Source organism: Capricornis sumatraensis, chromosome 13, assembly GCF_032405125.1.
Source record: "Capricornis sumatraensis isolate serow.1 chromosome 13, serow.2, whole genome shotgun sequence".
In the NCBI taxonomy this organism is placed as follows: domain Eukaryota; kingdom Metazoa; phylum Chordata; class Mammalia; order Artiodactyla; family Bovidae; genus Capricornis; species Capricornis sumatraensis.
Window position 1 is genome coordinate 84,219,103 of NC_091081.1, and position 14,790 is coordinate 84,233,892.

Genomic DNA, 14,790 nt, shown 5'->3' on the forward strand with positions numbered 1-14,790 from the left:
TTGGCTGGAGAGTCAGAAAGTCCAATCCAATTGGCTTAAACAAAAAGGAAACATATCCTTTCACATAACGCTCAGTCCAACAACAGACTGGCTTTTGAGCTGATTAACTGAGCCACGCAGTCAAGTGCACAGGAAGGATGAGGTTTTCTTCCCAGACCCTGCCTCGTAAGGGTCACAGCAGTAGCAGGATGGGGTCAGACGACTCGGGAGTCCCTTCTGACCAGGAATGGAGTCACTTTCCCAAAAGGAGAATATTTGAAAAAAAAAAATTAGCAGGAAAGGGGGACGATGAAAATCGGGAGGGAAATCAAGGTTGTCAACAGCCTGTGGACACCCACACGGATTCTAACAGTCACCGGACAGAAGGCCACCCAGCTCGGTGGGTGGGTAGCTGGGTGCCCAGGGTCCAGCTCCAGCAGCAAGCAGTCCTGGTTACAGAGTGAAGGTGAACAGCCTTTAGAGTGGGTTTCAGGCTGCTTATTTTCTTAACTTTTTGGAATAATTTGTGTCCCTGTCCATTGATTCTAGTACCAATGACTTTAAAAGCTGCTGCTGCTGCTGCTAAGTCGCTTCAGTCGTGTCCGACTCTGTGTGACCCCATATACCCCAGTAAATGTTTATCAAAACCATGCATATTATTGAAGTTTAGTGCTTTTCCAAACTCTTACAAAAATAATCTTTGGTTTCTCCAGAACAGCAAACTGAAAATACACATAGCCACATAGTCTCCAAACACCGATTTTGAGACCTTTTAAAAATCTCTGGTACATTTGTAACATGAAGCTATTTCCATTCAGCTCACTATGGGAGGTTCTGGCTCAATTGATTTAGTCTAACAAAGATCTTATCTCTTTAATCCGAACATTCTACCCCAACTTTTCTTATTGATTAAGCGGCTCCTGCACTTTACAATAATACAATACGGCTTATACAAAAGCCCAGCCTTGTCCTCACATAAAGGAGGCTCTCAGAAGCTGGGTCAGATTGGATTTCTTTCTTTCCAAATAGCAGCCATCTTCTAAATACAGCTTTGCTTTCTATGCTTTGTTTACATGTAAAACATTTACGCGAATGGTCTAAAGAAGGTTGATAAATGACTCTTTTCTTGGGATTCCTTTTCTAGAAGGCATCCAATCACTTCACATTTGTTAAAAATCCAGCAGGTAAAATTCCATCTTATTTCTGCTATAGACTAACTTCCTCCGAGTCATCAGGTCATGCCACTAGGTAGGCTTGCATACGTAAAGAACAATGCTTCGAATTCGCAGAGAGAAGAGGTGATATAAAACATTCATATCTAGTAATACACTTAAGGATTGCTTAGAAATAGGTGAGAGGACTAGGCTCTGTGTGTGGAGGTAACCTCAGGAATAGCTAATTCAGTCTTCCTTTGTATTAAGGAGCTGTCAGTTTAGCATTAATACCTTGAGAGGGGCTGGGGGAAAAAAAGGAAAAAAACTCACTTACTGGACATTCAATTCCCAGACAGTCACTGCACGCTGGACAATAACCAAGAGACAATATGATTTCTTTCTAAAAGAGAGTGGCGGGCAGCATGGGTTGGGGAAGGAAACAGGCTTTCTGGGCCTGCTTTTAAAGAAAGGAGGAAGAAAATTGCTTTCTTTTTGGAAGCATGGTAATAGGTCCACTTGACAAATTACTTCCTAGAGTGCACCAGAGAGCGTGCTCGCCCTCGGAAAGCCTTCCTTCTAGTTTCTATTCTTCTCCTACCCCTGGTTCAAGAGCGGATAGATGGAGTGAAGCTTCCACATTTGGCCTGGGCCTTACCCACAGGCTTGTAGTCTTAAATGGTTTCTTTTCTTCTCCTTGGGGGAAAAAAAAAAATCCTTAAATAAAATTAACGTAAAAAAAAATCATATACTTTGTTCAAGTATAAACCTTTTAATTTAATTTTTTTGACCATTCTGCATTTGGGGGGTCTTAGTTCCCTGACCAGGGATGGAACCTACGGCTAATGCTGTGAAAGTGCAGCCTTAGCCACGGGACCACCAGGGAAGTCTCATACACTAGATACTTGTGGATGGACCACTGGACAAAGGCCTGTGTCACAGGCCAGGTGGTTCTGCCAGGTATATCCATCCTAGGGGCCGCCAATTCCCAGGGAAGGTGGGACTCAAAGTCAGGCTGGGCCAGGTCAGGTTTGCCCTGGGGGAGCCTTCCGGGTTCTACTGTTAGCCTCATTCATTCTGTGCTGAAAAGGAGAAATACTAAGGCCCTCTGCGGCCGGTATCCGGGGGCCCACTGAAAGGCAAAGTGGGTGAGGAGGAAGGCTGACTGCCTTTCTCGGGATCCAAGCAGCATTTGGTTTCCGGGTCTGTTACAGATGCTTGTGGACTACTGACAGCAGGGCTGACTTGTCTTTAACCAGGAAAAGCCCTGTTCCCTTCCAGGAGTTTGTAGGGAACCGTCCTAATAATTTACAGACAGCCTTTACAACGGAATGTTTGACAAGCAGGGGAAAATACATCAGTGCCGAGTCCTTGTTTTGCTTGGGCCACCTTGAACTCTGTCTAAATTGTACTGAAAACAGGTGTAAACAAAAAAGAGAAGATACACAAAAGTCAGCAATAAAACACACAGCAAGAGTAGGATTCCTAGAATACAGGTATGTGCCAAAGGCCACTGGAATATATTTTCTTATACCGCAGGAACTGCTCAAACTATTTAAAACTACACAGAAATTGAAATTCACTTATTTGCATTTGGCTGTTCAAAGCTCTGGGGACATGCTTCTTAGAACTAATTTTGAGACTGCAAATTAAATTTCCTAGCAGACTTAACTTGCATTTTTCTTAAACATGTCATTCAGTTAAATCAGTATGACAGGACAGCATGCTCGTGCCAAGCAAATGTCTGAAAGAATGGATCACCTGCCTCGCCAGCCCCTTGGAGTGAGCTGGACCTCACCATTCGGCTTTCATGCCCTTGGCCTCTGGCAGTGGCAGACCTATTTCCTTCTTTCTCAGTCTAACCCTAGAAAAACACTATGTCTGAAATGGTGTAAAATTCTAACCAATTTAATTAGAGTTGCTTTGCTTTTATTTTTAACAAATAACATGGACAGCTTTTTTAAAAATAAAAGCTTGATTAATTAAAAAGTAGCTCATAAAGATGGATGAAACTGGAGCCGATTATACAGAGTGAAGTAAGCCAGAAAGAAAAACACCAATACAGTATACTAACACATATATATGGAATTTAGAAAGATGGCAATGACGACCCTGTATGCAAGACAGGAAAAAAGACACAGCGGTGTATAACGGACTTTTGGACTCAGAGAGAGAGGGAGAGGGTGGGATGATTTGGGAGAATGGCATTCTATCATGTATACTATCATGTAAGAATTGAATCGCCAGTCCATGTCTGACGCAGGATACAGCATGCTTAAAAAAAAAAAAAAAAAAAAAAAGTAGCTCATAAACTAAGAAAATCCCTTATGTTATAGAAAGTAAAAGTAACATACCTACATGTTTAGAAACTGCAAACATTACAGAAAGTTATAAACTGGAAAGTATTAATAAAAGCTTCCTTCTCTATATCCCCACTTTTTCTATCCAAAGGCAACTACTTTAATGGTTTGTTGAACGCTTTTCAGGAAATAAGTTTTTTTTTTTTTTAGGAAATATTTTATATGTTTATGAGTACTGATCTTCTTTTTCCTGCTTCATATCAGCATGCAGAATGACCTCATTTTTTTTAAACAGGCGGTGGTGGTGGTTTAGCTGCTCAGTCGTGTCTGACTCTTTATGACCTCATGGACTGTGGCCCACCAGGCTCCTCTGTCCATGGAATTCTCTAAGCAAGAATACTGGAATGGGTTGCCATTCCCTCCTCCAGGGAATCTTCCCAACCCAGGGATTGAACTTGGGTCTCCTGCATTATAGGCAGATTCTTTCCCACTGAGCCACCAAGGAAGCCCTTTCTAAACAAGATATTGTACTTTATTGTATCCATAGATCAAAAATGTACTTAACCGCTACGATGTTATTGACAATTTGATTGTTTCCAAGTTCTTGTCTACTACAAAACAGTACTGCAAGGAATACCCTTCACACTTATCATGACAAATCTTAGCAATTATGTTCATGAGCTATATTTCTGGCAGAAACACATTTCTGTTATACCTACAGGAACAGGGATAGGGTTTTGCTGCTCAAGTCAGGATGGGGGACTTCGGTCTGGACAGATGATTCTGTAATGAGGCTGAAACCCTATAGGTGTTAACGTAGGCAATTATTCAAGGCAAACAATTTTAAGCACTGGAATTAAAAACCCTGGATCTGCAGATTGACGACGTAGACACTTTTCAGAGGAATAAAGTGAATAATCAGCTATTATTGTGTTCTGTCAACCTTAACCTGAGATGAATAAAAAGTCAATGGAACAGGTAGAAGCTGATGAACACTCAGAGCAACCAGGTGAGTCACGTCAGCCCGTCTGGACTTCTAGGCCAAGCGCACACAGGCATGGAGCAAAGGGCTGGGGCTCGGGAGCCAGGGCAGAAGATTCGCTGTCACATCGAGCATATTTTTTTTTGACAAAAGCCACTTTTAGTGACTGACAGTATGAATATGCAACATGAAGTGTCTCTGAGACTTTCTTTCATTTATAAGTGACCAAGAGTCAGAGAACCTACCTGACTTTTGCTCCAGGGGGATGAAGGACTACTGTGGCTGAATAAACTCTAAAAAGGAATGGGGGGAACAAAACATGGTATGCATATACAATGAGCTATTACTCAGCTATGGGAAGGAGTGAAATTCTGACACACACTGCACGAGGCTTGAAAACATTATGCTAACTGACAAACATTATGCTAAGCTAGATACCAAAGGACAAAAAATTTCTACGACTCCACATACACGAAATATCTAGGATAGTCAGGTTCATAGAGACAGCAAGAAGATTAGAGGTGACGAGGGGCTGGGGGAGATGGGGAATTAATTATTGCCTAATAGGAACAGAACTGTGGTGTTGGAGAAGACTCTGGAGAGTCCCTTGGACTGCAAGGAGATCCAACCAGTCGATCCTAAAGCAGATCAGCCCTGGGTGTTCATTGGAAGGACTGATGCTAAAGCTGAAACTCCAATACTTTGCCCATCTCACATAAAGAGTTGACTCATTGGAAAAGACCCTGATGCTGGGAGGGATTACGGGCAGGAGGAGAAGGGGATGACAGAGGATGAGATGGCTGGATGGCTTCACTGACTTGATGGACATGGGTTTGGATAGACTCCGGGAGTTGGTGATGGACAGGGAGGCCTGGCATGCTGCAGTTCATGGGGTCGCAAAGAGTTGGACATGACTGAGCAACTGAACTGAACAGGAACAGAGCTTCTGTTTAGGGTGATACAAAACTTTGGAAATAGATAGTGGAGATGGTTATCCAATATTATGAATACTTGATGCTGCTGAACTGTATACTTTAAAATGGTTATCAAAGGTGAATTTTATATTGTGTATATTTTACCACAATCAAAAGTAGTATTAAAAAAGGAAAGACGAGAGAACAAAGAAAACTGCTGTGATAATTACATTCCTTAATCTGCAGTGTATATAACAACATGAAAGATGAGACGCGAACCATAGAGGGTAGCCATGGGCTAGATGAACAGTGTCAGATCTGTGAGGCCATTTTCTAAAGGTAGCATGGAGGGAAATTGAGAAAAACCAGCACACAAGGAGGGCTGGTCTGGATGAATATATAGGAGGAACTAGCTGTTTCGGGAGTGTTCAGCAGAGACCCTAATGAGAAAGGGGGGCTGGAGGCAAGTCTGAAAGAGCAGGACAGAATGTGCCTCTGGGAGGCTTCTACTACCCGATGAGAGAAGGCCTGAGATGGTGGGGAGAGGATGTGAAAAATAATGAGTGTAGTGAGATGGAGCAGAGCTTTCCACCCCTCAGAAACACCGGTGGGGTCTGGCAAGGACAGGGAAGACAGGACCACCCTTTGGGAGGCTGGCAGGGAGCTCCAGCGTGCCCCCTTGTAAGGGTGGCCCCACCAGGGCAGTTACAGCGGGGTGTGGCCCAGGCTCACACTGGTGTGACCACTTGGGTAGCAATTCCTGACCGTGCAGAAAGCCAGAACGACAACAACAACAGAGACCATAATGGGAAAGAATACGAAGAAAAATACACGGATGTGACAGAATCACTCTGCTGTATACTGGGAACTAAGACAACATTGTAAATCAACTAAACTCCAGGAAAATAAAGTTTCAAAACCCTGGGACTCCTGGGTCATGAGCACATTGTCCTGTGCAGTTAACGTTTTATGAGGCTGACATACACTGATACCCACTATAGAAATATATATATATATTTTACCATAATATCCTTTATTCGATGAAGCTCAAAAATCTCTCTTGTTCATTTAATAGGAATCATTTGAAAATATGCTGCTAATCACACACAGTCATTAAATTTCGCCCTATCTTCTCTATGTACGTTAAATCCATCAAATTATTTATCAATAGCAGTTTAAGAATAAAGAGGTTTCACCTTAAAATATGTAGTCTCAAAAATACCTCGAATACAAATATGGTATATCATAAAAAAAAAAATCATGCTTTTTTAGTCCTCTGCAAAGAGGAAAATGTTGTAGACTTAACGTTCTGATCCTTGGGTTTCAGTAGCTCCTTCCCAAGAGTACTGTGGTAAGCTTGCTATTCAGATAAAGCAAGGGATTTGATTCCCTGACTCAAGCTGCTTTATGAGACACCTGTCTTATAAGATGGACCACCCAAATGGCAGTTCTTGCTTGAAAGAACTTAGGGAAAGCTGCTGTGGTATTCCCCTTGTTCAGGAATAGGCATAGCTTTAAGTCCAACAGAAAAAAGCCCTGTTTAATGGAGTTTACCGCACGCATTGGAAGGACTGATGCTGAAGCTGAAGCTCCAATACTTTGGCCACTGCATATGAAGAGCAGACTCATTGGAAAAGACCCTGATGCTGGGAAAGACTGAAAGCCAAAGGAGAAGAGGGCAGCAGAGGATGAGATGGTTGGATGGCATCACCAGCTCAATGGATGGGAACTTGAACACACTGCAGGAGACAGTGAAGGACAGGGAAACCTGAGCGCTGTCATCCATGGGGTTGCAGAGTCAGACAGGACTGAGCTACTGGACAACAGCAACAACTGCGTGCACCCAGCTCTCTGATCACAGACCTTGGCCCAGGCTCTCTGTCCCAGACCCCAGCCATCCTCCTGGAACATAACATCCCTTGAACCTGCACCGAATAAGGACCACTTGGGAAAACACTGCTGTACTTTTTTTTTAAACTTAGGAAACTGCTTTAATTTCTAGAAAGATTTTTCTTCTTAACTAGAATTGAAGGGGTCAAACTTCAATTTGTTTGAGGCAAAGGCATCTTTGAGCTTGTGAATGCTTCTTCTAGGGTGATATCTTACAGCTATTTTCTCTGCCCCACTGAACTTTCTATGATATTGATGAAAACACACTCTGTCTGCACGGCCTAGGTCTAGTCCAGTAGCGGGAGGCTGAGTGTGGCCACTGAATACTTAAAATGTAGCTGCTGTGACTTAGAAACCTAACTTTAAATTTGATTTAATTTTAATTTGAACAGTCACTTGTGGCCCGTGGTTACCATATTAGACAGCCTTGCCTTAGACTGAAGTGAGGGCAGGATCAAAATGAGTACACAGAAACTATGTTATCTTCATAGAAGCCCGTTTTCTGGAATGTTCTGAGCTCTCCTGTAGCTTGTAGAGCTAAAGAGAGCTTTTCTATTCAATTTGCCACAAAATTGATTTTCTAGGCTTCCCAGGTGGCAAACTGATAAACAATCCGCCTGCCAGTGCAAGAGACACAAGAGACACAGGTTTGATCTCTGAGTCAAGAAAATCTCCTGGAGAAGGAAATGGCAACCCACTCCAGTATTCTTGCCTGGAGAATTCCATGGACAGAGGAGCCTGGTCACTACAGTCCACGGGGTCACAAAGAGACAGACATGACTGCACACACACACACATGCGCGCAACACATTATTCAAAGAGATAGAGCTTACTGTTTTGAAAGAGTATAATTATTTCACACTTCCCTTATTTTAAACAAAAAATAGCTAAAGGCACATGGAAAGGTCACTGATCTATGTTGGATTAGAAAATATATATTTCTATTTCAGACTGCAGAGTACTTTCTAGGAACATTTGCCAATTGATAAATGTTTCCCAGAGGAATGGTATGCAGAACTTGTTTGTATGTTCATGAACAGTTTCTTTAATTAAAATAAATACTCTCCAGAGCTTTCTGTCTTTGCACTTCAAGCTGGCTTGCAAGCAGAAAGTCTAGCAAGACTAATTTCCACTCTGCAAATGAGCCAATCTTAGAGCTTAAATTAGATTTTTGGACACCTGTCAAATAAACATTGCATGCATATTTCTGACATTTCATAATGTTAGCTTTCTTTTAAAAATACTCTCTGATAAAGAACATCCCGTATATCTAAAATAATGCGTCAAAAATATTTGATTCCATGCTCTACATGTTGAAGAGGCCATAGAGTTGAGGCTAGCAAGGTGAGATGATAGCCTGGAGCTTAAGCCCAACAAACCCACTTTCAGGCAGAATGAAAAATACCTGTGTATTTTGGTGTCTCCTGGAAAGCATTATGACATAAACCACACATACGTGGAGTCTAGATTTTAATCTCTATTCTCCTTCAGAAAAAGGGAGATCTTCTATACAGTTTTCAAAATACTTGAGGTAATTTAATTAAATTTGAGGTATTTTTATAAAATTCTTTAAAGAATGGAAAAAGTAACCATTTTCTTTATTAAATATTGGCCATCTCTTGACTTTATATTTCTATTTCCACATATTGAAAAAAAGGGCTCCCCATCAAGTTACTTTTAAAATCAATAATTATATCTCCGAATGAAGGAATAGTTATCCCCATTTGTCTACATAGACTCGTTTCCTATATAAGGGCTAAAACAGGAGGCTTGGACTCTAACTTAACTAAAATCTTCATCAATATATGAATGCTAGTGCTATAAGCAGCTTCCGCAGGGATTTCTGGGCACACAGCAAGTCTACCCTGTCGTCATTGAAGTCTAGATTCAGTTTTGATGAAGCCTTTGTAACTTAAGGTTCTACAATTTTTGAGACTCTCTTCAAGGAAGACAGTGCAAGAATGTAAACTTGGGTAAGAGGGCGTGGAAGGGATCTGTGCAAGTGAGGAGCCAGAGACGGATGCTCCGCTTCCTCAAGCAACCCATCTCAAAGCCACACACGCTACTCATCAAAGGAGGGAGAGTCTCTCGGATGCCTTAAGAAATTCTATTTAATTTCCTTAACTAATAGTCAGCTTAAGGGTTTTTTTTTTTTTTTTTAAAGATCTCTGGTTTACATTTAAATGCATAAGAGTTCCCCCCCCCATTGTTAAATCTCGTCCGTGTATTTCTAATTCAAAACAGAAAATTCTTCATTAAATTCATAGTATTATTTTAAGAAATTATCTCTCAGATGTATAATATCCTAAAATACCATCAAATAAGATAAAGATGTTTTGCTGATAAAAAACTTGCAAGGTTTGATTGGCATAGCTTTTTGTATCTCCAGGTCACTGAGTATAATGTATTCCATATTTTGTTGCTGTTTTCTAGCATTAAACATGTCAACATTTTACATCGGCGCCATCAAAGTTAGTGAGATAGTTCTGATGAATAGCAATAAGGCCAGAGAAAGAATAATGCATTACATGAATTCCTCAGGAAATCAATTAATATCTTTATGAGCAGTAGTGAAAATATGATCAAGTGTTGGCAGAGCGTGAGGTCAGGCTATTTGATCCCCAAACATATCCTTGTTGAGTTCTGTCTATCCATGTAAAAATATTCTGTGCTTGTCAAAAGGGAAATATCAGCGCTCCCAAGACCAAGACTTTTTTAAAATCAGAATGCACTGAATTCTTCATTAGGCGGTGAGGCCTTCAATAGGGCATATAAACTGCAATTTTTGGAGGATTTTCAGGTTTCTAAATGACTTTTTGTGGATCTCTGAAGTTAGTATATTTTGGTGTTCTAAATGATGTATTACGTGTATAAGTAAAACACTGCATATCTTATGTTTTTTGAAGAGATTCTTGTTGAGGTAAGGTAAGCGATTCTAATATTGGGGTACATAATGATTAGTATTTGAAAATAAAAGTATTCATATTACTTGTACATTGTCAAGATTCATTCATTCACTCAATGAATGTTGAGCTCTAAATACATGTTCTTACTGAGAACAATATCAAGGCTGAGGACAGGAATCTGAAAATACGAAACAAGTGTAACACTTCAACTTGGACGCTGAGAGGGAGTACTTAAGTTCAAATCATTCTTTAATAATATGGTAAAAAATTTTGCTATAACCATCACACATCTATCAGGTCTTTCCTGGATGGACTGACATTATCATTTAAATGGAAATCCTTATATTCATTAGCTAATGCTCACTGCTCTCTGGGTAACAGTTAAGCCAGTGACTTAGGAGAGCCAAGGATCAGCTAATCTGATTTTCCAGTGAGTAGTACTATACGCTTGCATATAGAAGTCATAAGTACTAGCCTGAACACTCATTTAAAGAAAAGATAATCACAATACTGAAGCTTGTGCCTTCAGGTGGAAGCTATGTACAATAGCGATCAAGGGAGGTGGCGGGGACCATCTAGGCATGTGGTGGTGGGATGACTGATGGGAAGATTAGAACTGTCCTGTCTGGAGATCAGCACAGAGGTGTGTCTCAGCTCTAAAAATGTGAGTCCACGTGGGTCCACCTCACTATGTACCTGGAAGGCTGAATTTTTAAATTCTGTGAATGACAGGGAATTTGGTTTTCAACCTTTTTTTATGCATGAGATCCTTTTTGTAACATCAAGCCCCACATAATAAGAGTTGACAGTTGAGGACAAATTAAGTACAGGTGGATTCGCGGATATCTTACAGTAAACTTCAAAGCTACATCTCAAGAAGCACGCCCGAGACTCTGACACGCTCGCACAGCTTGCAGTCAGTTCCTTTCCTTGAGCACTGTGTAGGGTGAGGCACGCCCTGCTCTGGGGGCAGTCCGCTTTGTGGCCACTGTCTATGGTGCTACAGCAAACCCTGAGCAGACTCATCTGATTCAGCTTCCTCTAACTTCCATTATTGCGCCCTGTTCTGTCTCATAACAGACAAGACAACATAAACTAACCACGGTTTCTTTCACACAACAGCTTTCCATTACCACCCTTAAATCCAGAAAAGATTGGCAGCTTACAAGGGTGTACAAATCACAGCAAAACAGCATATACCAGGAAAAAGGGAACAGAAAGAAGTCAAGCCAAGAAATAAGTTTCCAAACTCATTTTATTAGTGGCCTATTTCTCTGCTGTAGATACCCCACAAATGTGGCTCTAGGTTTTCCAGCAGTCAGCTTTCAGCGGGGACCATTAGCAGGGTCAACTTTTCCCAGGACAAGTATAATGAACCTGGAATGGGCACCATGGTCCCTCACAGAAAAGCCCACTCGGATGTCCGGAGCCACAAGCGTTGAGTCATCTGTATGATGACTGCAGTATAAACAAATGACACCAAATTACTGTGCAAGAAAAGCAAAAGCAATTCTTTCAAGGGCTAAAATAGTGAGGCCTGGGTACCTAATTCCCTGCTGCATCTAGCTTGATTCAGAGGGGAATATTCTAGAATATCTGGAGGAGAGGATCAAACAAACACCCTATTGTTAATTTTCCTTGAAGATTTAGTTAGGTATTTTAGGTGCACTTTTGATAAATACTGATTAAGCTTTTGATTAAATATTAAATAAATACATACTTTATGCCATGTGCTCTTACACCCATCAGCTCCTTTAACATTCATAATGGCCTTACAAGGGCTTTCTAGGTGGTGCTGGTGGCGAAGAACCCACCTCTCAATGCAGGAGACGTAGGAGACACTGGTTCGATCCCTGGGTTCGGAAGATCCTCTGGAGAAGGGAATGGCAACTCACTCCAGTACTCTTGCCTGGAGAATTCCATGGACAGAGGAGCCTTATACAGGGCCATTGTAATACACTCTCTTTTAAAATGAGGAGACTGAGGCACACAAAGATTAAGACCACTGGTAGTTGATGAAGCCAAAATTTGGACCTAAGTCATACAACCTAATCTCCTTTTTAAGCACTACAGAATCCCTAAGGCATGTAAGTTGGGTTAACATGCTTTTGTGAAAGTTGAAGATTTGAAGAAACAAGAGCAATGATGGTGTCAATTTATCTCTTCTGAAAGGCCAAAGCAATGGGAATTGATATCAGCCTGAAAAAGCTTATGGGGATTGGGGCAAAAAAGGTGAGGAGGACAAAGAAAGCATCAAGTTAGACGTTTTAGAAAATCATTTCTCTTTGTTCTTTATTCAGCTTCTTCAGATTATAGACAGTGGTGGTTCAAAATACATCCCTGAATTCCCTGACACCTTTTCTTTAAGACGGAGCTTCGCTTTCCCTTCCCTTTGTGGGTAGGCTGGAACGTCCACTCAGTGCTAACCTCGGGAACAAAGCAGCAGTGATGGGGCATAGCCTCGGAGAGCAAGCCACCATGGCTTTGTCTTTGCTCTGTCCCTTGGATCATTTGTTCTGGGTAAGTTACTTACCATTCTGGGGACAAGTAGCCTAAAAAAAGGAGCGTGTAATGAGAAACTGTGGCCGACAGCCAGTGAGGAACTGAGGCATTTCTGGCTGAGAATCATGGGTTGAGCCATTTTTGCAGTGGGTCTTCCAGCCCCACCCAGTCAAGTCTTGGGTTAACTACAACTGAGCCTGACTCCAACCTCGTGAGACCCTGAGCTAGAACCCCACAGCTAAGTTACTTAGGGATTCCTGACCCTCAGAAGCTGTGAGATAAAAGATGTTTATTAATGAAAAGGCTAAAATTTGGGGTTTTTTGTTATGTAGCAACAGCTAAGTAATATACAAACCAACAAGCATGCCCCCTCCCCATAACAAAACAGAATAACTAAAAATAAAACACATTACCTAGAAGTTCCAAAGAAATATCCTGAAGATAGTCATTCTCCTCTAGGTAAGGTTTGCCCCTAAACTCTCTTAACCCAAAGATATTAAAGCAATTCAATTCATTTCTAACGTAATTTTCCATAATTTGGAGTTCAAATGTGTGTGTTACTTATAATATCACATTGTGTAAAACAGGGAAGAGAAAGACGTTCAAATCTTAAAATTACGTAAACCTTCAAAACCGTTCAAGAAGAACAATGAGTGCAGAAGACAGGCCAAAAGAACTCGGCAGCCTTAGACAATGGAACAATAGGAGCGATTATTAGGTAGAAGCGTAGATAAAACTGGGCCATTAGTTAATGGCTACTGTAACTCAATCTAAAAGAAAACATTTGCCGGAAACTCTGATCCCAGAATTTGGCAGCTTGCTTGGGCCACATGCAACCGGTGCAGATTAGACAGTAAATGATGATGACTAAGGCTGGGAAGCAGGGTTTGATTTCCATAATTTCTAAGGCTAGCAGACATGATGTGAGGTTTCATCCTAATGAAATCGCCATTAGCCCAGAAGTATTTCTTTCTGCTTACGCATCATGGTATCTCATTATTTTTCAACTTCCACTTGCTCTGCTTTATCACTCAGCCCAGAGCTTGGTAAGCCCCACTGCATGACGGATGGGGAGCTCTACCAAGGATGACAGGTGCCAATTTATGCATAGGTTACTCAGGAGGCTCAGCCCCAAATTAGGCCTGGGTAAGACGCCTCTGCCATCCATCCATACTCCTTCCAACAAAGCTCCTCACAAAGCTGCGATTTTAAAAGGAATGCTCTCCCATCACAATTCAATAGCATTTTATAAGCACATACACTTCTTCCTTTTCTGGCCGGCATGAAATTTAATACCAGGATTATTGTCCATTTGTCATTTCAGCCTATAATTTAGCCAGCCTGTTTGCGTTTGAGTTATGCTTCCCTCCTTCACCGTCAGCTCGCAGCCGTAGACCTGTTCAAGAAGCCGTCCAAGTCCTATTGGTTTGACCTCTTAGAACAAACATTTTCCACGCTTGTTTTTCTGCTTCCCTAAGAGGCCCCATTAAGTTTTGCTCATCTCGATTTAAAATGATTTTTACCACCTGATAACATTTCAAGTTTTCCATATTAATCTTCATTTTTATTTCTTGAAATACTTAGGCCAGCAACGTCGCTAAGACAATCACGCTAAGAGGTGGAATTCTCTTTCTCCTTCACTCCTGTCGACTCGATGCTACCTCTGAAGAAATCATTTGTGCTCTGAATTATCTGAGCACCGGAAGAAAAGTTTAAAAGGTTGACTGAGTGATTGCACGTCTTAAACACTGATAGCTATCAAAGCAGAAAACCTTACCTCCCCTCATTATATATGGGATTCTGTTAATTGAAAAAAAAAAAATATATATATATATACATATATTTATTTAGTTTTTACATCAGGTCAAAGCTATCAGAGTCCAAATGGTAAATGAAAATAAGGCACCAACCGAACCAATTTCCCAAAGTAAACACACACACACAGTCCACACCGGGGGTGTGGCTGGTACTCACCCCGCAGCCCAGGCCGTGGGCCGGTTCGCAGGTGACCTTCCGCTGGCCCGCTTCTGGAAGCAGCCCCGCCGCGCAGCCCGGGCTGGGGCAGAGCACGCCCCCTAGCTGCAGCACGCACTCTTCCGCCCCGTACTGCTGGTACCGATTGTACTGCAAAAAGAAAATCAGCTTTTCAAACAGACAGCACAGATA

The 14,790-nt window shown here is 41.5% G+C and overlaps 1 protein-coding gene across 1 annotated transcript in view; it reads right to left on the reverse strand.

Moving 5' to 3' along the window:
• Nucleotides 1–14,790, reverse strand: part of PRKN (parkin RBR E3 ubiquitin protein ligase) — a 1,204,761-nt gene that overhangs the window by 179,424 nt on the left and 1,010,547 nt on the right. The window contains exon 11 of the mRNA XM_068985007.1: nt 14,599–14,748. Coding sequence (XP_068841108.1) covers nt 14,599–14,748 — 150 coding nt within the window. The remainder of the gene's footprint in view (nt 1–14,598; nt 14,749–14,790) is intronic.